Source organism: Solea solea, chromosome 20 (genome assembly GCF_958295425.1).
Source record: "Solea solea chromosome 20, fSolSol10.1, whole genome shotgun sequence".
Taxonomy (NCBI): Eukaryota; Metazoa; Chordata; class Actinopteri; order Pleuronectiformes; family Soleidae; genus Solea; species Solea solea.
In genome coordinates, this window is record NC_081153.1 from 22,772,333 (window position 1) to 22,798,191 (window position 25,859).

Here is a 25,859-nt window from a genome sequence, read left to right on the forward strand (position 1 = left end):
TTAAACTGAGCGAGTCGAGCAGCCTCACTAACCTTCACATCGTAGTGACAGTAGCATGGGACACGTTACTGTCACTCCCACTAACCTTGTGTCGCTCTGCAGACGTGTGTGTAAACGTGTGTGTGTGTGTGTGTGTGTGTGTGTGCTTTCTCTCCTCCAGTCATCTCAGAGTGGGTCAGCTCAGCAGGCTCCTGTAAGGGGCGGTGCTTCGAGCTGGTGGAGGCCAAACCTCCGGGATGCAGATGTGACAATCTGTGTAAAACCTACTACAGCTGCTGCTCTGACTTTGATGAGCACTGCCTGAAAACAGGTCAGTCTCGCACACACACACACACACGCACACGCACACGCACACGCACACACAAGCACGCGCACACACACGCACACACACATGCACACTGCTTTCATCATGTTCATACTTCTGCAAGAATAAACATTCATTCCGAGGAAGTTAATTTTCAGTCATTTATTTTCATTTCTAGCGTATGTATTTTCAGCAACTGATTAAATCCATGTGTGTGTGTGTGTGTGTGTGTGTGTGTAACATGTCACTGATGTGCTTTTAATCGTGTTCTGAAACAATGGAGCTTAACAAGAGTGATTAACATTGACAGACCCGCTCACAACAGCTGTATTATTGCCAGACACAAACACGTCCATGTGTGTCAAACACTGAAGGGACTCGATCTCCGTGGAAACACGGCTGGAAAAACGGATTTTAGACACTTTTCAAAACACGTTCACGTCTTTATTTCACTGTGAGACACAAACTGAAGTTTGTAAACCACTCACTCTCCCACACACACACACTCTCACACATACACACATACACGCACACACACGCACACGCACGCACGCACTCACTCACTCTCCCACACACACACACTCTCACACATACACACATACACGCACACGCATGCACACGCACGCACACGCACGCACACGCACGCACACGCACGCACTCACTCACTCTCCCACACACACACACTCTCCCACACACACACACTCTCACACATACACACATACACGCACACGCATGCACACGCATGCACACGCATGCACACGCACGCACACGCACACGCACGCACGCACGCACACGCACGCACACGCACGCACTCACTCTCCCACACCAAAGCCCATAGAGAAAATCAGTGATTTTAACGTCACACACACACACACAGGAGCTGCTGCTCCACAGCTGCCTCCATCACTAAGTTCTAATGTCTTATTTTAAGAAATCAGCTTTTAAATTCCTTGGTTCAGATTGACCTCAGTGACACAAAGTGACCACACGAGGCAGCAGAGGAGCAGCAGCTAAAATCACTGGTTTTCTCTATGAGCTTTGGTGTGGGAGAGTGAGTGGTTTACAAACGTCAGTTTCTCTCACAGTGAGATACGGACGTGAACATGCACTTCTTTGGTTAACTGAACACTCCCTGAAAAGTCCTGACTAGTAGTGCAGCAGCTTTACTGCAGTATCTGAGTTCCTGGTTTGATGATATAACATGGACAACGGACAGCTGTTGTCACTGTTTCTATTCATCTGATGCTAATTAAGGTCTTTGCTGCAATGAAACAAAACCACAGGGTCATCTTGAAGACGTTAGGCGAACAACAGAGGGACATTTTCCAACAACCCAAAAAAATACCCAAACGTTGTAATCCTGTTTCTTCTCCAGCGTCTGCTTTGATTATCGCGTATAATTTGCAACATTTGGAGGATTTAGGTTGTCACTGCTCATTGTGCTGATTCACGATGTCTTTAATGTCCTCTCCCGTCCGTCTTCCCGCGTGTCAGCGGGAGGTTTCGAGTGCTCGCAGGATCGCTGCGGTGAAGAGAGGAACAGCGAGCACGCCTGCCACTGCTCTGACGACTGCCTGCAGCGAGGAGACTGCTGCTCCAACTACAAGTCGCTCTGCAGAGGTACGGATCAGAGGCTCCTCTCACTCTGTCATACTCACTTTTCCATTGTACAGTTCGAGCTCAACTCGCCTCAGTTTGGTGTCAGTCATGTTGTTTTCCATGACTTCATAGCTCCTCCTAAACCTGGGCGGAGTCATCGTAGCACGGCAGTGCTACACTGGCGTGGCGTGGTTCCTACGCGACACAAACTAGGGATTTGTAAAGCAGTTGTTTTCGGTGTAACGGAATCTTGGAGTCTTGGAATCCCAAGTCAGGGTTTCTGAGTCCGAGAGTCCACTTGAACCTCAGAACCTCTTGAAGACAGACAGGAGATAGACTGAAGTTAGACTGAAGTTAGACTGAAGATAGACTGAAGATAGACTGAAGATAGACAGACGATAGACTGAAGATAGACTGAAGATAGACTGAAGATAGACAGACGATAGACTGAAGATAGACTGAAGATATACACCGGTAGAAGCAGACCCATGAAGCAATTTGTAGGCTGGCATCAGTGATTTGAATATAAGTGTAGCCAGAGGAGCTCAATGAACAGAGGGGGAACATGAAGACCAGGCCCGCCACCGCCTTCTGGACCAACTGTAGTGGTTTCACAGCACAGGTCAGGAGGCCTGTTTGAGAAAACTCATGCACATGGAGAGAACATGCAAACTCCATGCAGAAAGGCCATCGTTCTGACCAGATCGTGAATCCTGGTGTTAACGACAAAACAACAGTGTGGCCCCGAGATCCGAGTTCCCACTACAAATGGAAGACACCAGGAGTCTCAACAGAAGACGAACCGTTGGTGAAAGCAGGTGATAACACTGTCTTCTTCTCTCCTTCTGAGGCGAGTCTTCATGGGTGCAGGGCGACTGCGAGGAGATCAAAAGTGCTGAATGTCCTGCAGGGTGAGTTGGAGACAAGGTCGGACCCTCGGTGATGTCGTCCGTGGCTTTGTGTTTTCATCAGTGACTTGTGTTCTTGTCGTCCTTTCGCTCCTCAGCTTCATCCGTCCTCCACTCATCATGTTATCTGTCGACGGCTTCAGAGCGTCCTACATGAAGAAGGGGAAGTCTGTCATTCCCAACTTAATTAAGCTCAGTACGTATTTGAGTTTGTTCTCTTTATGTCGCGTCATGTTTTACTTAAGCTCTATTCAGACGGGATTAGGTTTTACATGACAAGGTGAAGCAGTAATTATTACCAGAGCTTCTCAGTGATTTTAGTCCTGTCTGAATGTTCCACGACCATGTAAATTAAGATTACAGGACGATGTCGGTAAAGATTACTGGACGATGTCGGTAAAGATTACATGACGATGTCGGTAAAGGTTACCGGACGATGTCGGTAAAGGTTACCGGACGATGTCGGTAAAGATTACAGGACGATGACGGTAAAGGTTACCGGACGATGTCGGTAAAGGTTACCGGACGATGTCGGTAAAGATTACAGGACAACAACCTGGGGTAAAAAGGTCCCGGGGTGAATAGACCAGCAGTTAATATTCCGTCATTTCCTGTTTATAAGAAGTTATCCGCAAACTTTCAAGCATGGATCGAGGCGCTATGTTGATGTGTGTCTTCACATGTGATATCAAGAAGCTGCAGGTGATGGCAGTGCATACATCGAATGCTACTCGGTGTCCGGGAAGTCGGGGTGAAGTTGTTTGTGCGTAGCCAGTGCCAGGTCTGGGATCACCGGGTTTTGCTACCCCCCTTTGCCCTCCTGCGTCTGGGCCCTTGTCAGCTCCCCGGGTTACTGGGTGGGAGGACAGCACGTGTGCCCTGGCTGGGGGGTCACCCGCCACGGAGTAGCGGTGACTCCACATCTGGGCCCAGTAAAGAACTTCTGTGACAGACAGATTTTCCCTCGATTTACCTCCCAAAAATGGGAGGTAAGATAATGTCTTATCCCGTGCAAATTGACCATTAGTATTCCAGTTGTCCGACCATGTAAAGCTAATCCCGTCCAAATAGAACAAGCTGGTCTGATGTTTACTCGGTCAAGCAGTCGTTTCCTCTTCCTTGCTTCCTCCGACAACAGTTTTCTCTGCCTCTTTTTGATGAACATCTAAAATAACGCTATCGTTGACTGGATCTTATCGCCGTAGTGTCGCGAGCAATTGGTGTTTCTCGCGAGACCCGAGACTCTACGAGACCTCCTGATTATGACGACCATTAACAGACAGTAGGCGGGCACTGACTCTGAAGCTGTTAGATTTTGGTGAAAATCCTGCGTAGTTCTGCTTTAAATGAACACAAACGTGGTCGCACAACTTGGGTTCGACCACGCAAACTTACACAGTTTGTCTTTGTTTCAGGGTCATGTGGTACGTCAGCGCCGTACATGCGACCGGTCTACCCGTCAAAGACCTTCCCAAACCTGTACACGTTAGCCACAGTGAGTTTATCAGTCAGAGCTGCAGCAGGTACAGTAACACACTGCTGTTCATGTGTAACGTCCTGTGCTTGTAGGCTAAGCAAATACACGTTTGCCAACAGCTGTTTGAAAACGTCCGTACCGATCTGATCACGCCGTGACATGTTTTAACATGTTTATCTTTTGTCTGTAGGGTCTTTATCCCGAGTCCCACGGGATTGTGGGTAACACGATGCACGACCCGGTGTTTAACGCCACCTTCAGTCTGCGCACCAGAGAGAAACTGAAACACCGCTGGTGGTTCGGGCAGCCGGTGAGTAAAGTGCGGACAGTGTGGACTGAAGTCAGTTCAAACTCCTGTCACTGACCTCACATCAGACATCAGGGAGGTTTTTACACTGCAAAAAAAGCCTGAGGAGAAACAAGACAGATATTATTGAAATGGTTTTAAAGTTTTCAGAAAAATAATCTTTCATTAGCTTTAAGCTAAATATTTAAAACTAGCTTGTGCTGTCATGAGTCAGCAGATTTGCACTGGAACTTTTCCTGACATGATGACGTCTGATATAAAGTCATAAAATTAAAGTTGTATAAAGTGGAACACCCAAAGCTAGCTATGTTAACTACCAGACTAATGGGCTGTATGCAAATTGCTAGCAGCTAATTTTAGCATGCTAATTCTTCAGTGCACTGCAGAAAGTCGTCAAAGAAATGCGCCAAATTAATTAATTTTAATTAATTAATTAAAATTAATTTAAATGTTCTTGTTTTTAATTGATTTTTTTTGTAGCTTTAATTTCTTCAATAACACTGTAACCTGTTCTGTCTTCATGTGTTTAAAGAACAAAAATGTATATAAATAATTCAATTCTTTCTAAATTGATTGAGATATTTCTGTTATTTTTTTTTACATGAATAAAATTCAATTTATTTTTCTTGTTCATGTGTTCATAATAAACACATGAACAAGATAAAGTCTCAGACTTGATTGGTTATAAATTGTTTTTGAACTTTAGTGAATTAATACATGAACACATACAGGTAGAAATATAGTCACATACACAAAGGAATGAATAATTATTATAAATTAAAACATTTGAAATTATGGAAATGACTTTCTACACATTCAGTAAATCATCTACATGTATTATATATTATATAGGTTTCAAATGATGTTAAGTTTTTTTTTTACACCAAATTGCAATAAATCATTGTATTTTTTTTATTTTTTTTATTTAACAGTTAAAGTTAAATCTACAGTTTAATGAATGTGTTTTGTGTGATTTTCTGTGTGTGTGTGTCACAGATCTGGATCACGGCAGAGAAACAAGGAGTGAAGCCCAGCACTTTCTTCTGGCCTTGGTACTTAAGTTAGTACTGGAACATTTTTCAAAAGCTTTAAATTAAGACGTTAAAACGACGCGTGTGAGACTGAGCTTAAACAAATAACCACTCAATATGTAACCAATCATTATATATATATACTATATGTGTGTGTATGTGTATATATGTGTGTGTGTACATATATATGTATATGTATATATATGTATATGTATGTGTATGTATATGTGTGTGTGTATATATATATGTATATGTATGTGTATGTATATGTATGTGTGTGTATATATGTATATGTATGTGTGTATATATGTACATATATATATATGTATATATATATATATATACATATATATATATATATACATATATATATATATATATACATATATATATATATATACATATATATATATATATACATATATATATGTGTATATCTAATGAGCGAAAACTCTACGTCATTTGGAAAAAGGGATTTTTTTCCAAACGGGGAGTTTTTTTTAAAAAAGCTCGTTCACAGCATGACCTCATGATCACAAGGACAGCAGAGACAGACGGACAAAGGACACAGGCGTAGGACAATAGTCGCACACACACACTTGTGTGTTTGCTCAAACACTGATGAACATTCACGCACAGAGTAAACAGAGTGAGCGCTCTGTCTTTAAACAATCTTTCTTCATCCAACCGCCTTCAGTGTCATCGTTGTTGTTTTCTTTATTTGTCCTTTGTTTATGATTATTATGATGATCATACATCTTAATTAAGATCATCAATATTACAAACAATAAAATAAACTAGTACAAATTGTCGCAGGGTTACGATAAACTCAGGCAAGTTTGTTCATTTATGAAAGCGTGTAAATCGCCAAATTCCAAATGGCCGACTTCCTGTTGAGTTGAGGCCATGGTTACGGTGGACTTTTTTGTTCGTCTTGGTCAATAACATCTTCCCACCAAGTTTCGTGAATTTCGCTGGAACTCAATTTTGCCTCTGTTTTCACCTTAGGGGGGCGCTATATATAGAGCCCTTTTTCGCCAGACCTAACCTCCATGCCAAGTTTCAAGAATTTTCCTGCTCGTTAACCTCCTCAAAAATGACAAAAAAAACATGGAATGGGTTAAACAATAGCCGTTTGGGCCCCTGCCATTTGTGGCTCGGGCCCTAATTCAAGAATAGAATGAAGAAGTGTAAAGAGTCAGTGACAGGTGTGTTTACAGACGTCTCATATGTAAAACCATCTGTCACCACGTGTTTGCTTGTTTCCAGGGTGATTCCTTTAGAGCGGCGGATCCTGACCATCCTGCAGTGGCTTCATCTGCCTGATGACCAGAGGTGTGTGTGTGTGTGTGTGTGTGTGTGCGTGTGTGTGTGTGTGCGTGTGCGTGTGCGTGTGCGTGTGCGTGTGCGTGTGATCTGAGGTGACACACTCAGAAAGAACAAGCTCAATAAAGTGCTTTTTCTCTTGTTTACTCATCACGGTGACCTCAGAGTGGACCTCATGACGACAGTGTCTGTGTGTGTGTGTGTGTGTGTGTGTGTGTGCGTGTACGTGTGCGCGTGTGTGTGTGCGTGTGCGTGTGTGTGTGTGCGTGTGCGTGTGATCTGAGGTGACACACTCAGAAAGAACAAGCTCAATAAAGTGCTTTTTCTCTTGTTTACTCATCACGGTGACCTCAGAGTGGACCTCATGACGACAGTGTGTGTGTGTGTGTGTGTGTGTGTGTGTGTAGGCCGTACGTCTTCGCTGTCCACTCAGAGCAGCCGGACACCTACGGACACCGGCTGGGTCCACTCAGCAGTGAGGTGAGACTCACACCTTGTGAGGACCATATTAACCACAGGAAGTGAGGACATTAGTTTGTGGTCCTTAGGTCCCGTCCAAAGATGCTTCTTTACCAGTTCAGACTTGGTTTGAGGGTTAGTTTTGGTGCAAGTGTCTTTATCTCACTGTGAGACAGAAACTGAAGTTTGTAAACCACTCACTCTCCCACACCAAACCTCATAGAGAAGTTCTTATGTCTTATTTCATGAGTTTGGCATTTAAAATCCTCTGTTCAGATTTATGTCAGTGACACAAAGTGACCACACGGGGCAGCAGTAGCGCAGCAGCTCTAGCTAAAATCGCTGATTTTGTCTATGAGGTTTTGTGTGGGAGAGTGAGCGGTCTTCAGTTTCCTGTTTGACACTCGGCTTTGACACAGCTGGACAATCCTCTGAGTGAGCTGGACAACATCATCGGTCAGCTGATGAACGGCCTGAAGCAGATGAACCTGCATCGATGCGTCAACGTCATCATCGTCGGAGACCACGGTATGACCTTTAATCTGGAGTTTCAGTCACGTGTGGACAGAATGGACAGAGCAGTGTCTCGTCTTTGTCTCAGGGATGGAGGAGGCCCACTGTGAAAGGACGGAGTTCCTCAGCAGCTACCCCGTCAACATAGACGAGATCATGCTGATCCCCGGCTCCCTGGGCAGAATACGACCACGCGACTCCAAATCCAGCACATGTAGAGTGACCGTCGCCTCGAGGTTTCAGACTTTTTCTGTCTTTCATGTTCATGTTCATGTTCTCACAGACGCTCCTACCTTTTGTTTGCAGATGACCCCAAAGTGGTGGTGGCTAACCTGACTGTAAGTACTCAACCAGCTTGACTCGGTGTCAGTGTTTGTCTGCGTGGGACACTGGGTCAGAGGTCACGGCAGGTCGTTCACCTGGATTTCTGTTGTTTCAGTGCAAAATGGCGACTCAGCACTTCAGGCCTTACCTGAAGCAGCATTTACCCAAGAGGCTTCACTACGCCAACAACCGCCGCATCGAGGACGTCCACCTGCTGATGGAGAGGAAGTGGCACATCGCCAAGTATGACATCATCACTGAGCACCACAAAGGGAATGACTGAATTTAAAATAATGACTTAGTATCTCATAATAATGACTTAGTATCTTAAAATAACAACTTAGTATCTCATAATAATGACTTAGTATCTTAAAATAACAACTTAGTATCTCATAATAATGACTTAGTATCTTAAAATAACAACTAAGTATCTCATAATAATGACTTAGTATCTTAAAATAACAACTTAGTATCTTAAAATAACAACTTAGTATCTCATAATATTGACTTAGTATCTCATAATATTGACTTAGTATCTTAAAATAACAACTTAGTATCTCATAATAATGACTTAGTATCTTAAAATAACAACTTAGTATCTCATAATAATGACTTAGTATAGTATCTCATAATAATGACTTAGTATAGTATCTCATAATAATGACTTAGTATCTTAAAATAACAACTTAGTATCTCATAATAATGACAGTATCTTAAAATAACAACTTAGTATCTCATAATAATGACTTAGTATCTTAAAATAACAACTTAGTATCTCATAATATTGACTTAGTATCTCATAATAATGACTTAGTATCTTAAAATAACAACTTAGTATCTTAAAATAACAACTTGGTATCTCATAATAATGACTTAGTATCTCATAATAATGACTTAGTATCTCATAATAATGACTTGTAATGACTTAGTATCTCATAATAATGACTTAGTATCTCATAATAATGACTTAGTATCTTAAAATAATGACTTAGTATCTTAAAATAATGACATAGTATCTTAAAATAATGACTTAGTATTTCATAATAATGACTTAGTATCTTAAAATAATGACTTATTATCTTAAAATAACAACTTAGTATCTCATAATAATGACTTATTATCTCATAATAATGACTTAGTATCTTAAAATAACAACTTAGTATCTTAAAATAACAACTTAGTATCTCATAATTATGACTTAGTATCTCAATAATGACTTAGTATCTCATAATAATGACTTAGTATCTCATAATAATGACTTGTAATGACTTAGTATCTCATAATAATGACTTAGTATCTTAAAATAATGACTTAGTATCTCATAATAATGACTTGTAATGACTTAGTATCTCATAATAATGACTTAGTATCTCATAATAATGACTTAGTATCTCATAATAATGACTTAGTATCTTAAAATAATGACATAGTATCTTAAAATAATGACTTAGTATTTCATAATAATCACTTAGTATCTTAAAATAACGACTTAGTATGTCATAATGACTTAGTATCTCATAATAATGACTTGGTTTCCTAAAATAATGACTTAGTATCTCATAATAATGACTTAGTATCTCATAATAATGACTTGAAATGACTTAGTATCTCATAATAATGACTTAGTATCTCATAATAATGACTTAGTATCTCATAATAACGACTTAGTATATCATAATAATGACATAGTATCTTAAAATAATGACTTAGTATTTCATAATAATGACTTAGTATCTTAAAATAATGACTTAGTATCTCATAATAATCACTTAGTATCTTAAAATAACGACTTAGTATGTCATAATGACTTAGTATCTCATAATAATGACTTGGTATCTTAAAATAACGACTTAGTATATCATAATAATGACTTAGTATCTTAAAATAATGACTTAGTATCTCATAATAATGACTTAGTATCTTAAGATAATGACTTAGTATCTCATAATAATCACTTAGTCTCTTAAAATAACGACTTAGTATGTCATAATAATGACATAGTATCTCATAATAATGACTTGGTGTCTTAAAATAACGACTTAGTATATCATAATAATGACTTAGTATCTTAAAATAATGACTTAGTATCTCATAATAATGACTTAGTATCTTAAGATAACGACTTAGTATCTCATAATAATGACTTAGTATCTCATAATTATGACCAACATTTTTCTCTATGTGCTGTGTAAATGAAACTTTTACTCATTACTTACAGACTTACTACTGTGTTTTTTTAGGAAAATGCCCGAAAAACTGAGGACGCGTTGTGGTTTCTTTGGTGACCACGGCTTTGACAACAAGATAAATAGCATGAGGGTAATGTAGATTTTATATATATATGTATATGTATGTATGTAGAAAAGTCTCTCTGTGTATAACTTTGTTGTTGTTTCGTCTCACCCTGCAGACGATCTTTGTGGGCCATGGGCCGAGCTTCAAGTTCCAGAAGAAAGTGCCAGAGTTTGATAACATCGAGTTATACAATGTCATGTGTGGTGAGAATTGTTCATTTTCCGTTTTTTAATGATTGATCAGTTACACAAAACAAAAACAGGATGTTGTGAAATGTCGCTCAGACTTGTTGGGGTTGACGCCGGCACCGAACAACGGGACACACGGCAGCCTGAACGACCTGCTGCGAGAGCCGCCTCACCAGCCCAGCATGCCCGAGGAGGTGACCCCGCCCACACCGGCCTCCGTCCCCGAGGTCACGGTGACACATGACCTCGGCTGCAGCTGCGACGAAGAGGTCAGTCTGTGAAGAGAGATGCGAAAAAAGGACATGAGATGTGAGAAGAAATAATCTCACAGTGTTCTTGTTTGTTTCAGAATAAAGTGGAGGAAACGATCGAAGCCTTCAGTCTTTCACCTGACGCCGGTTACAGCTACAGTACGTTTGTTTGAGCTTTGACCGTTTAACCAGGGAGATTAAATTAAATTAAATTAAATTAAATTATTGGAAATTAAAACAAAAACAAAATCTAAATCACAAAAACCCAAAAAAAAAATATAGAAATACATTTTTTTTAAATCAAGCAGACAAAGAATGTTTCATCTGTTCTGTGTTTGCCCTCCATTATTTGTAACACGTGCTCTTTTACCTGCTCTGCTCATTTCATCTAATCAGTCCTCTTTAACATTAAAATTAATAAAATATTGGAATGTAACAGTGGTTAAAATTATACACCGTTATATACACACATATATATATATATATACATATACAAAACTATGTATATATATATATATATATATATATATTTATATATATATATATATCAGAAAGCTGCAGTAAATTTAAACAAGCTGAGAGTCTGTGCGCAGGTGTTCAGGGAGATTGTTCCACAGGTGAGGACCATAGAAGCTGCTTGGTTCTGAATCTGGGGACGCTGAGTAAACCTGTCCCTGATGACCTGAGGACTCTGGATGCTTCATACCCAACGAGCAGCTCTGACATGTATTTAAGCCCAAGTCCATTCAGTAACTTGTAGACCAGTAACAGGATTTTAAACTGGATCCTTGGACACACAGGGAGCCAGTGCAGGTGTGATTTTGTTGGTCAGGACTCTGGCAGCAGCATTCTGGATGAGTTACTTAGACCTGTAAAGACACCATTACAATAATCTAACCTACTAAGAATAAATGTATGAACCAGTTTAGACAGAAATCCTTTAATTGGTGCAATGTTTTTGAGATGATAATGGGCTGATTTAGTGATGCTCTTTATGTGGCTGTTAAAATTGAGGTCTGAGTCCATAACTTCACCAAGATTTCTGGCTTGGTCTGTGGTTTTTAGTGTCATTGAGTCAAGTTGGCCACGGACCTCAAGCCTCGCGTTTTTGGGACCAGAAACAATGACTTCTGTCTTTCCTGCATTGAGCTGGAGAGAATTCTGGCCCATCCACTGATGAACTTGTTGGATACACTCACTTAACGACTGTAATGGACTGTAGTCATGTGGTGACACTGTAATATAGAGTTGTGTATCATCAGTGTACGAGTGGTAGGAGATGTTATGATACTCCATGATCTGGGCCAGTGGGAGCATATAGATGTTGAATAAAAGTGGCCCAAGAATGGAGCCTTGAGGGACCCCCCATCTTTGCTCACTCAGATTCACGATTACCCAGCGAGACAAAGAAGTCACGATCTTCTAAGTAAGATTTAAGCCAATTTAGAACTGTACCAGAAACTCCGACCCACTTCTCCAGTCTTTACATGTTGTGATCAACTGTGTGGAATGCACCACTGAGATCCAGTAGTACCAACACTGAAGTCTTTGATGCATCAGTATTAAGACGCATGTCATTTAACACCTTAATAAGTTATTTGTTAATGAAGCATCCAGATTAGGCTTTTTCAAAAGAGTCTCGATCACTGCAGGAGATTGTCCTGATGGAAGAGAAGTATTTACTATCTTTAATAATGAGATAATAACTCACAATAATGACTTAGTATCTCATAATAATGACTTAGTATCTCATAATAATGACTTAGTATCTCAGTAATGACATCTTTAAAAAATGATGATGTTGCATGTGTGTGTGTGTGTGTGTGTGTTGAACGCAGACACCACCCATCTGCCCTTTGGTCGTCCCGCTGTGATGTTTGACACCAGCTACACGTTGCTCCATCATGTGGAGTTCATCAGTGGTTACAGTAAGGAGCTAGCGATGCCTCTGTGGACGTCATTCACACTGCCACGACAGGTGAAACATCACTGACTGTTGTTATAGACTGCCACCATTTATGTTGCTGCTCGGAAGTGTGTATCATGTATAACATGATTTTAAAATGCAGCCATTCTAATGTGTATAACGTGATTTTATCGCATAATGTGATTTTTATCGCGTACGCCGTCATTCTAACGTGTATAACGTGATTCTAACGTGTATAACGTGATTTTATTGCGTACGGCGTCATTCTAACGTGTATAACGTGATTTTATCGAATAACGTGATTTTATCGCATAACGTGATTTTTATCGCGTACGCCGTCATTCTAACGTGTATAACGTGATTCTAACGTGTATAACGTGATTTTATTGCGTACGGCGTCATTCTAACGTGTATAACGTGATTTTATCGAATAACGTGATTTTATCGCATAACGTGATTTTTATCGCGTACGCCGTCATTCTAACATGTATAACGTGATTTTATTGCATAACGTGATTTTTATCGCGTACGCCGTCATTCTAACATGTATAACGTGATTCTATCGTATAACGTGATTTTATTGCGTACGGCTTCATTCTAATGTGTATGACGTGATTTTATCGCGTATGGCGTCCTTCTAACGTGTATAACGTGATTTTATTGCGTACGGCGTCATTCTAACGTGTATAACGTGATTTTATCGAATAACGTGATTTTATCGCATAACGTGATTTTTATCGCGTACGCCGTCATTCTAACATGTATAACGTGATTCTATCGTATAACGTGATTTTATTGCGTACGGCTTCATTCTAACGTGTATAACGTGATTTTATCGCATACGGCGTCCTTCTAACGTGTATAACATGATTTTATGGTGTATAGTGTCCTTCTAACGTCTATAAGGTGTTTTTGATGATTTCGCTCAGTTACAGTTGGTGTTTCTCAGCTTGTAAACGTCTCAAACAGCCCTGGTTGTTGTTGGTCGTGAGTGAACGTGTGTTTATGTCGCGGCAGAACACGAGAACACTCTGTGAACACGCGTGTTTTACAGGAACACGTGAGCGCTGGCTGCTCACACACTCACTATATTAGTAGGTTGTGTTGAACTGTGTCCGCCTCTCGCCCTCTCATGTCTCTCAGGAGGACATGACCCCTGTCCCTGAGGTGTCCACGGGGGTCCAGTGTGTCAGAGTGGACTCCAGGTTGTCGGCGGGTCAGAGTCAGAGCTGCAGCAGCTACAGTCAGAACAGCCTCTTCACCTACGGCTTCCTGTTCCCACCAGGTAAACATCAGGACAACACATGTCCATGGAGACAGTGGACACAGCAGATGTCTCTAAAAGTGTATTCTTGCCATTTAAAGAAACAATTCTGAAAGAAACTAATATGAGACACCGAGGCTCACTCTAAGTGACACTCTCCCACAAATACACACCAACATTCGTTAGTGATTTGAACATCAATGATCCTGTCCTTGAACTTTCCTTGCTTGCCTGTCTGTGATGTTTCCATGGCGACAGTCTTTCTATGATTCCTCACAATCTTCTGTGTGTTGTTTTGTTGACAGAGCTGGCGTCGTCTCCAGAGTCCAGATACGACGCTTCACTCATCACCAACACGGTGCCGATGTACCCGGCCTTCAAGAGTGAGTCCCAGCGTCTGAAAACAGATTTGACCAAAGACTTTATAATATATTAACATGTTTATCTCACTGTGAGACAGACTTTTCCAACAGGAAACTGAAGTGTGTAAACCACTCACTCTCCCACACCAAAGTCCACAGAGAAAATCAGTGATTTTAACATCACACACACACTGCTGCCTCCATCACTAAGTTCTAATGTCTTCGCTCAGATTGACCTCAATGACACAAAGTGACCACACGAGGCAGCAGTGGAGCAGCAGCTCCTGTGTTTGGTGTGGGAGAGTGAGTGGTTTACACACTTCAGTCTCACAGTGAGATGAAGACGTGACAGACGGAGGCAGAGAGTTCAGAATGTGGAGGAGTGAAGAACGACGACGTCTTCTTACTGGAAACAGATAAACCTTTGTTTTATTTAGAAACGTTCTTAATGAAGGTGAGCAGCGCGATAAAAGAGAAACAACACTATTTAATAAAGAATTTAAAGATAGTGAAAACATAACAATACAAAGTCTCCACAGCACCGGACACACACATGCACTGAGGCCCATAAATGGGGACACTGTAGTGAAGTAACAGGGGAGGGTCATGTCCGCGCATGTGTGTGTTTGCTGCGTTGTCCTTTTTCTGACACACAAACAAAGGACAGAGACGAGGACGAGCTAGTACTATTGTCTCTGCAGAGAGAGAGAGAGAGAGAGCTTATCAGGACAGAACACACTGTGTCTGAATCTCTGCAGATTGGTGTGTGTGTGTGTGTGTCTCATGTTAACAACAACATTGAGATTCACTGATGATGAGCAAATACCAGTTAAAGGGATAGTTCAAGGGTCTATTTTAAGTTTGGTTGTATGTTTTTTAACCATAAAGTCATAAAATCTACGTCAGTTTCTAGATATGTCTACGTCACATGATCACGTCTTTATCTCACTGTGAGACAGACTTTTCCAACAGGAAACTGAAGTGTGTAAACCACTCACTCTCCCACACCAAAGTCCATAGAGAAAATCTGTGATTTTAGCTGCTGGTCCTCTGCTGCCTCGTGTGCTCACTTTGTGTCACTGAAGTAAAAATCGATTTTCAAAGCCGAATTCACAGAAATCTTAGAACTTAGTGATGGAGGCAGCAGTGGATCAACAACTCCTGTGTGTGTATGTGTGTGTGTGTGTGTGTGTGTGACCTATGAGGTTTGGTGTGGGACAAAAACACTTCAAAGAAAGTCTGACATGAGAACCAGATGTTTCCAGACACAGATGCAGCAGGTGTCACGTTTGCAGATCAATAACATCAATGAGTTATTGATCAGAACGCTCGCTGTGTGCAGGGATGTGGAGTTACCTGCAGGGGACGCTGCTGAGGCGCTACGCGGAGGAGAACAACGGCATCAACGTCCTCACCGGGCCGCTCTTTGATTTCAACTACGACGGCCTCCGTGACACCACTGAGACCATACTAGAGTAAGGGTCAAAGGTCAAACACACACAAGTTCAGGTCAAAGGTCAAGGTCTAAATGTCCTCACAAAGCATAATTTTAATATTTTGATATTAAAAATTCTTAAAAATCCAAGAAACATTTGTGGACGTGAGCTGCTCAGATAGTTTCAGGATGTTCCATTAGTGGACACTAGGTGGCAGTGGTGTGTGAGCAAAAATCAAACAGTGACTTAGTGAATAAACTAAATCACATTCAGTTGAAATAAATCAATGATTTCAGTTAAAAGATTCACATGAACTTACAAAAAAAAAGATCTGAAGCTGAAAAATAACAGAAAGTAGAAAATATTCACATTTAAGAAGCTGAAAAATGACAAAGTAGAAAATATTCACATTTAAGAAGCTGAAAAATGACAGAAAGTAGAAAATATTCACATTTAAGAAGCTGAAAAACTACAGAAAGTAGAAAATATTCACATTATTAAGCTGAAAAATTACAGAAAGTAGAAAATATTCACATTTAAGAAGCTGAAAAATGCAGAAAGTAGAAAATATTCACATTAAAGAAGCTGACAAATGACAGAAAGTAGAAAATATTCACATTAAAGAAGCTGAAAAATGACAGAAAGTAGAACATATTCACATTTAAGAAGCTGAAAAATGACAGAAAATAGAAAATATTCTCATTAAAGAAGCTGACAAATGACAGAAAGTAGAAAATATTCACATTAATGAAGCTGAAAAATGACAGAAAGTAGAAAATATTCACATTAATGAAGCTGAAAAATGACAGAAAGTAGAAAATATTCACATTTAAGAATCTGAAAAATGACAGAAAGTAGAAAATATTCACATTTAAGAAGCTGAAAAATGACAGAAAGTAGAAAATATTCACATTTAAGAAGCTGAAAAATGACAGAAAGTAGGAAATATACACATTTAAGAAGCTGAAAAATGACAGAAAGTAGAAAATATTCACATTAAAGAAGCTGAAAAATGACAGAAAGTAGAAAATATTCACATTAAAGAAGCTGAAAAATATTCACATCTAAGAAGCTGAAAAATGACAGAAAGTAGAAAATATTCACATCTAAGAAGCTGAAAAATGACAGAAAGTAGAAAATATTCACATTTAAGAAGCTGAAAAATGACAGAAAGTAGAAAATATTCACATTAAAGAAGCTGAAAAATGACAGAAAGTAGAAAATATTCACATTTAAGAAGCTGAAAAATGACAGAAAGTAGAAAATATTCACATTTAAGAAACTGAAAAATGACAGAAAGTAGAAAATATTCACATTTAAGAAGCTGAAAAATGACAGAAAGTAGAAAATATTCACATTTAAGAAGCTGAAAAATGACAGAAAGTAGAACATATTCACATTTAAGAAGCTGAAAAATGACAGAAAGTAGAAAATATTCACATTTAAGAAACTGAAAAATGACAGAAAGTAGAAAATATTCACATTTAAGAAACTGAAAAATGACAGAAAGTAGAAAATATTCACATTTAAGAAGCTGAAAAATGACAGAAAGTAGAAAATATTCACATTTAAGAAACTGAAAAATGACAGAAAGTACAAAATATTCACATTTAAGAAACTGAAAAATGACAGAAAGAAGAAAATATTCACATTTAAGAAACTGAAAAATGACAGAAAGTAGAAAATATTCACATTTAAGAAACTGAAAAATGACAGAAAGTAGAAAATATTCACATTTAAGAAGCTGAAAAATGACAGAAAGTAGAACATATTCACATTTAAGAAACTGAAAAATAACAGAAAGTAGAAAATATTCACATTGAAGAAACTGAAAAATGACAGAAAGTAGAAAATATTCACATTTAAGAAACTGAAAAATGACAGAAAGTAGAAAATATTCACATTTAAGAAACTGAAAAATGACAGAAAGAAGAAAATATTCACATTTAAGAAGCTGAAAAATGACAGAAAGTAGAAAATATTCACATTTAAGAAACTGAAAAATGACAGAAAGTAGAAAATATTCACATTTAAGAAACTGAAAAATGACAGAAAGAAGAAAATATTCACATTTAAGAAGCTGAAAAATGACCGGAGAACCTGGAGAAACCCACGCACACACAGAGGGAGAACATGCAAACTCCATGCACAAAGGCCCTTGTTCCAACTGGGGCTCGAACCCGGGTCTTCTCGCTGCAAGGCAAGAGTGCTAACCACTACTCCACCGTGTGGCCCTATGACAGAAAGTGGTATAAATTATTATAAATAAAAAACTTTTATCAAAATAGTTGATGATTAATTTAGTACTCGATTAATAATGGCTGCAGCTGTAGTTTTTAAAGAATTTTTATATCAATAACCATAACAAACGAAATTCCGGGTCAAACAGAAGATGGTGAATTGACGTCTGAACTCCGCCCAGGTTTTCTCCGGATGCTCCGCCCATTCCCACCCACTTCTACACAGTGGTGACGAGCTGCACGGAGCAGAACCAGACGGTGGAGGATTGTGACGGAGCGCTCAGCGTCTTCTCCTTCCTGCTGCCACACAGACCCGACAACAGCGAGGCCTGTAACGTGAGTCCACCAGCAGTGGCGACTTTGCTTTTGAATCTTGAAAGATTTAACTTGATTCTCAGATGTGGATTTGAAGGGTGAGTCCAGATCTTTGAAGCTGGGTCCCTGCGACTCTGCACCTGGCTTATGGGGACTCTTGTGATCAGGGGGACCATCCTGGTATTCAGCCGTGTCAGGGAGGGGAGGGTAGTTGAGGCCAACCTGAAACGTCGATAATAACTTCAGAACATGTTCAATTCAATGTTATTTGTATAGCGCCAAATCATAACATACATGATCTCAGGTGTGTACATAGACAACATCAAGGAGAGCAGAGAAACACAACAGTTCACACAATGAGCAAACACTAGGCACCTACTAAAATCTAAGTCAGTTTAGGTCTATGATATCTTTAAGAACACGTTCACGTCTTTATCTCACTGTTAGACAGAAACTGAAGTTTATAAACCACTCACTCTCCCACACCAAAGTCCAGAGAGAGAATCAGTGATTTTAACATCACACACACACAGGAGTTGTTGATCCACTGCTAAAATCAGACGTTCCTGATGTCTCTGCTGGCAGCCATATATCTCAGCAGCAGCAGGGGGCGCTCACAGCTCAGTCAGTGCTGACTGTACACTGCTACCACACACAGGAATAGTTGAATCGTTGGATTTTTTGAGAAACATTTGGAAGCTGACTCACGTGTGTGAAATAAGAAAAGGCCAAACATGTTAATCATGTTCTGTGGTGACTCATCACTCTGTGTAAAGTCCTGTGATTGACGAGTATCTTTGTTCCTCGCGCTCAGTCATGCGCTGTTTAAAGAGCGTGTTTATGTCTGCAGAAATGTTTACAGCAGACGCTGAAGCTGAGGCTTCGCTCACTGCTGCAAACACAGAGAAGCTTCCTCGCTGTGAAAGTGCACTCATGTCTTTGTTTATGGAGTAAAAGGTTTCTGTGGTTATTACAGTCTGACAAAGTATTTTTTATCAAACAAGAAAATTGTGACTTTTAATAAAGAAAAATATCCTCATTTTCAGGAGGAAAAAAGAATAGATAGATAGTGACGTGGTTCCAGTCATGTGTGTGTTAACCTTAAACCTAAACCGCACATGCTCAGATTTCCCAATTTAAAACCTCCCTGTGTAGTTTGTTGTTTGGAAACGGGTGCTTTTCCAGGAGCTTTAATCTAAATGTGTTTAATGTGTAACACGAGACGAGCTAAAGCTGCTAATAACAGCTTTCCGTCATGTGGTTTGTTCTAGACGACATCTCTGGAGATACAGAGGATGACTAACACCCAGTGAAACCGCAGCAGCGTGCTGTTTTAAACCAACATCCTCATCATACATATCAAATATTAACAAACTTTTTTTAAATAATATTTTGATTACATTTTCTGATAAAAACACTGACAACAACAAATCAACTACACAGAAGTTATATAAAAGTATAACTGGGAAGACATTGGCTCCAGGTATATGTACATACACATATATACTCTCACACACTGACGCTCAGACCCATTACAATTGACAGCGATGTAGCAAATACATATTTGGAAAGAAAGAATAATAAGAAAGAAAATATTAATGAAATGAATATCCATCCTTACAACCCACAAACATCAGTTATCATCTATCATCCCTTTAAATCCAATAGTTGTAAGTCCTTCACCAGCATATTTAAAGAAAGATATTAAATGAATCATTCACCCTACATTTGAATCTGTATGTCACATATTCCACTGGTAGTAAGTCAAATATCACTTACCCCCAATTGTAGGTGGTGCATTATCAATCCATCTGAGCAGCAATATATGATACCGAGCAGCAAATTCAGTTTACTAACAATTTTACCCCAGTATTCCTCCACATGTATACATGTCCACATACAGGACCTGTATCTCCCACATCTACTTGACATCTGGAACAGTTTTCAGACAAACTTGAGTTCATCCTGTGTCTGAGCTGTGGTGTGATCTGCAAGTGATGCAGTATTCTAAACTGAGTCTCTCTAGTTCTCTCTAGCTAAGCGCCATATTTCCAGCCATGTTGATTCATATATTGTAAGGTTGACATCAGCATTCCATTGCATCGAAGATACTCTAAGTTCACATTGCTAGCAGTCTCTCGAAAGTGGCTCACCTCATCTGCGCCTCGTAGGACAACTGCAGAGAGTCAACAAATTCCAATGTCTCTTCTGGAGAATTAAAACTTTTAACCATGTCGTTCACTGTAATCCTGAGGGAAGCAGGGTAGATCATGGCATAACGAGCTTCCTCTTCCAAACCTGGTTGTATTTGCGTCGTCTTTTCTCGTAGCAGCAGCAAAATCCGGGCAGAAGTGAATCCTCGCCCCGTCCTGGCGGATATGTAGGAGTCGTCTAGCCACACCCATCACCCTTTGACGGTCACAGAGCCACTCCGCTTTTCCATGAGATGGAACGCGATCAATAATAAGAAATGCCAGTATCGCAGGATAAGTGTGCCAGAGCTCCGCCAAAACGGGGCTACTCGGGTGCTTGCATCACTGGAAGTCCTAATGCACTTTTTGTAAAATTGAACCCTTAAATTGCCAAGTTTTTATCTGATACACCTTCATTTTATGACATTTTATTTATATGCATTTTTTTTTAGGGTTAGGGTTAGGAGTCATATTTCAAGTTCTCACGTTAACACACCTACAGCACCAAAGTGTGCTCGTAAAAATTATTCATATAATTTTTTTCTTTTTTAAATTTTCTCAGTCCTCTTCAAACAATAATGAATTTTGTTTGCCAACTTTTTGTCTTGATGCATCAAAAATAGTGATTTGAATGAGTTTCAATGTAAACATTTTTGTCCGTAGGTGTGTCAGTGTGAGTATTTTAGTTTGCATCGTTTACAGTAGAAACAAATAAAGCACTTAAAAATACACAACCTGGCATAGATTTTTAACAATACACATGAAGAAATTATAAAATATTCTACAAATTAAAAGCCAAATTAAAGTGTGTTTAAGGGTTAAAACTATGACCTCTGAAAGTTCACAGCGAAATCATGCTTCGTTTTATTCCAGGATGAATCCACATTTGACCTCTTGTGACCTCTTCTAACTGAGTCATGTTATTTAACAGGAGCACCCCCTTCTAAGGAGGTGCTTGTGTTCTGTAAACATGGACATAACTCAGCACGTCTTCATCACAGGGTTGAAAACAAATGAAAATATGAGTCAGAGACGGTTTTGGCAAATAAAACGTGGACATTAAAGGACAGAAGGAATGTAAACACCTGAGTTTCTGCTCCAAACATTTTTCTTGATTTGAAGACGTCACTACAGTAGAAGTAAATCTGCACGTACCAAGTGATGCTTTGGCTTTTGGATGATTTTTTTACCAGTCCGTCAGCTGCGGGGGAACCCACTCAGAGTTTATTCAACTCCTCTGAAACACGTTTGTTCAGTTTCTGGGTTAACAGAATGTTGTTTTTGGAAAACACCTTAGTCACGCAGCTGTTTTTGACCGACTGTGAAGCAACAATCACGCTGATTGTGACGCTGATATCACGTCTGTCTCCAGTTGAAAAGTCTTTGACTCAATCCCCAAAAAACAAGAAGGAAAAGGGCAAATAAAAGGTCACACAGGGAACGAATGAATGAATGGATGGAGCTTTTTCCATGACACACTTCTAACTCCACTCAGTTTGGTATCACTCACGTCATTTTCCATGAGTTAATCACTCCTCCTCAATGTGGGCGGAGTCATCACAGCAAGGCTGTGTGAAACTGTAGTGACACAATTTTTGTATAGCGCCATTCTTACACAAGGCAATTCATAGTGCTTTACAGAAGCAAGTAAATACATTAGAAATTAAAACAAAATCAATAAAAAAAAGAAAAATCAATTATAGAAATAAAAACAATTTAAAACACTCCCACTCAGCACTCTTTTACCTGCTCTGCTCATTTCATCCAATCAGTCCCCTTTAACTCAGAGACACTGAACAGATGAAGCATCTGTCAACTTAAAATTAATAAAACATTGGAATGTAATTTAAAATCAAATTTAAAGTGATTCAAATTGGCAATATCAGAAAGCTGCAGTAAACAATAATGTTTTCAACCCTGATTTATACAAGCTGACAGTTTGTGCTCAGGTGTTCAGGGAGCTTGTTCCACAGGTGAGGGCCAGAGAAGCTGCTTGATTCGGACCCTGGAGATGCTGAGTAAACCTGTCCCTGATGACCTGAGGGGACACAAACACACAAACGAGTGACTTGGTCGTAACTGACTCATTAGAATAATGGTTCAGTGACAGCTGACATTTTACACATTTGCTTTGCTAAATGCTGAAGACAAACGCAAGTCTTTTTAACTTTGATCTACAGTTGGACATTGTCGCCTTTGATTCTTGTGTCGGACATCGCGCTCGTGACTCTTCAGTGACGACACTCTCAGACCAATCAGTGGGATTAGGAATCATAAGTAAATTTAGGAATTATAAATAGATTTAGGATTTATAAGTAGATTTTGGAATTGTAAGTAGATTTTGTAACTATAAGTAATTTTTGGAATTATAAGTAGTTTTTGGAATTATAAGTAGATTTTGTAACTATAAGTAGATTTTGGAATTATACTGTAAATAGATTTTGTAACTATAAGAAGATTTGGAATTATACTGTAAATAGATTTTGTAACTATAAGTAGATTTTGGAATTATAAGTAGATTTTGGAATTATAAGTAGTTTTTGGAATTATAAGTAGATTTTGGAATCATAAGTAGATTTTGTAACTATGTAGATTTTGGAATTATACTGTAAATAGATTTTGTAACTATAAGTAGATTTTGGAATTATAGGTAGAATTTGGAATTATACTGTATATAGATTTTGTAACTATAAGTAGATTTTGGAATTATAGGTAGATTCCATGTGACACAGTCACTGAACTGAAATACCACTGAATGGGTTCAGACTCCTCTGTGAAAAGAGGAAAAAGTTCTCTGGTGAACTGATGACTGTTGTTTAATCATGTCCTGTTATGGCTCGTTAGGGTTAGAGACTGAGATGAAATGCTCTGTGACTGTGTGTGGTTGACCTCTGACAGATGGTCCTCATGGAGCCGCTCCATCAGCGTTTATCGGCTCATGTGGAAACACGGTGTCATCCATGTGTCCACATTTACACGTTAGAGCAGCCGAAGCCCAGCAGCCGAAGCCCAAGCACTTTGAGACTGACCGCTTGTGAGTGCTTTGGGACGGGGGAGGGGCTTAGGGAAGCACCCGCTGCACGGAGTGATACATGCTTTCGAGTCTCCAAACACCACAAAAGTCGCTAGTCGCTTTTGACAAAAAAAATCGGATGATTTCATTAAAATTTGTTGTTTTTTTTGACTAAAATCACATAAAAGATGGAGCGTTTTTTATGACATGTTTAAATTTGGAATAAGAAATAAAACATTTTTAAGATTTTTAATGTTTATTCTATTCCGATTTATTTTAATTTTATTTTATATTATTACATTATATAAACAAATAAAATATAAATATATATGATTAACCATATAACAATATAGATAAAGGATAAATAAATAGAAATACATTTTAAAAATAATAAATGAGTCATTTAAAAGATTATTTGTGTATTAGAAACAATAAAACCCTTTAGGTTGTTATAAATAGTAAATTTCCCTTGTGTGGGATCAGTAAAGTCTAAATATAATCTAAAATAGTTGACCTAATCTAATCTAATCTTGATGTAAAGGAGAAATCTGAAACTAAAGCCAAAGATAATTTTTAATACGAAATCCTGTTATGTATATAACCTGATCTAATCTAATCTGTTTACAATCCTCTAATTTAATCTGTTTAACGTCATCTAATCTGTAAATAACAACATGGAAAGTTAACGTTGCCGTTTCCATGATGACGCAGAAAATACAGAAACCTTTGCCCTCACAACTGTGTGAACCATCATCAACCCTTTCACACGGTCACACGGTCACGTTGTCAGACAGTCACATGGTCACACACGGTCACACGGTCACGTTGTCAGACAGTCACATGGTCACGTTGTCGCACGGTCACGCGGTCACACGGTCACACGGTCACGTTGTCAGACAGTCACATGGTCACGTGGTCACGTTGTCACACGGTCACGCGGTCACACGGTCACATGGTCATACACCACACCAGAGAACGTCTCAGCTTTTATCACACTCTGACATTTTGCCCCAAGAAGATAAAAACTTGACCAAATGTGACGACCTTTGGCAGAAGATGAGTTTCATCTTTGATATTTAACCTGCACAGTGAGGAAGTTTAAACCGTGTTAAAAATAAATGCACTTTTGTGTTTTGAGTGTCGCTGACTGACGCGCACTTCCTGTCTGTGTGTTCTGCAGAGCGCCGAGGACGAGTCCCTGTGGGTTGAAGACCTGCTGAAGCTCCACACCGCCCGAGTCCGAGATGTGGAGATCCTGACGGGTCTGGACCTTTACCGATCCAACAATCTGACCTACACCAGCGTCCTGAGCCTGAAAACCCACCTGCACACTTTTGAGAGTGACGACTAGATACACACACACACACATACAGAAAGACACACACACACACGTACAGGATATAGCCGTGTTTGTTTTTCTTTTGTTGAAGTCCTGTGTCTTCACCACATGTTCACGGCCTGCTCCTGAGGAACTGCCCGGGACGTTCTTGGAAAGACTGAAGCACATTTTTGAGTTTTGAAAAGATCCAGAGAGGTGGTGAATGCTGAAAGATTGAAACAGGAATATTTAGTATTATCTATATATGAAACCTGAGAGAGAAGAAGCTCGCGCCGGAGTAAAGCAGGATTTCTTTGTCTAACAACTCTCATAAATGCAGTAGAAAAACTTCATCCTTGTTCACCAGTGTTTTAGCTCCATAATTATTAATATTACGTCACTCAACTGCAAATTTTTACTGACCATTTATTGCATGTGTAGCATTGATAAAAAAACATGATGTTTCCTTTCTAATTTAGTTTAGTCTTTGTAGCTTAATATTATAATGGATCATGGCCAGGAATATGCTTAGTGAGAACTTACGGCTAATCTTTTCTCTTAGCTTAGCTTAGCACAAACGGGGACAGGAAATTGGGGGGAAACAGCTAGCACTTTTTAAAATTCAACATGTTACATCTCACTTGTTTAACTTTGGACAGAACCATGTTAGTACGTGTCCCCCTCCCCCCCAATTTCTCTGTCTTTGTGTTCAGCCACGCTAAGTCAATCATCTCTGCACACATGTCATATTAATAACTCTCATTTAAATTTACAAGAAAATAGTATTTCCCAGACTCAAATGAATTTTTG

The 25,859-nt window shown here is 39.3% G+C and overlaps 1 protein-coding gene across 1 annotated transcript in view; it reads left to right on the forward strand.

The window, feature by feature from the left end:
• enpp2l (ectonucleotide pyrophosphatase/phosphodiesterase 2-like) overlaps positions 1-25,095 on the forward strand; it is a 27,710-nt gene extending 2,615 nt beyond the window's left edge. Inside the window, exons 3-25 of the mRNA XM_058618290.1 lie at positions 161-310; positions 1,799-1,924; positions 2,754-2,814; positions 2,910-3,007; positions 4,227-4,306; positions 4,479-4,598; positions 5,592-5,647; positions 6,896-6,961; positions 7,360-7,432; positions 7,831-7,939; positions 8,013-8,138; positions 8,231-8,262; positions 8,364-8,491; positions 10,489-10,567; positions 10,659-10,746; positions 10,828-11,000; positions 11,081-11,141; positions 12,821-12,960; positions 14,053-14,194; positions 14,479-14,556; positions 15,878-16,010; positions 18,394-18,547; positions 24,912-25,095. Coding sequence (XP_058474273.1) covers positions 161-310; positions 1,799-1,924; positions 2,754-2,814; positions 2,910-3,007; positions 4,227-4,306; positions 4,479-4,598; positions 5,592-5,647; positions 6,896-6,961; positions 7,360-7,432; positions 7,831-7,939; positions 8,013-8,138; positions 8,231-8,262; positions 8,364-8,491; positions 10,489-10,567; positions 10,659-10,746; positions 10,828-11,000; positions 11,081-11,141; positions 12,821-12,960; positions 14,053-14,194; positions 14,479-14,556; positions 15,878-16,010; positions 18,394-18,547; positions 24,912-25,082 — 2,444 coding nt within the window. The 3' untranslated portion in view covers positions 25,083-25,095. The remainder of the gene's footprint in view (positions 1-160; positions 311-1,798; positions 1,925-2,753; positions 2,815-2,909; positions 3,008-4,226; positions 4,307-4,478; positions 4,599-5,591; positions 5,648-6,895; positions 6,962-7,359; positions 7,433-7,830; positions 7,940-8,012; positions 8,139-8,230; positions 8,263-8,363; positions 8,492-10,488; positions 10,568-10,658; positions 10,747-10,827; positions 11,001-11,080; positions 11,142-12,820; positions 12,961-14,052; positions 14,195-14,478; positions 14,557-15,877; positions 16,011-18,393; positions 18,548-24,911) is intronic.
• Positions 25,096-25,859: the final 764 nt, after the last annotated feature.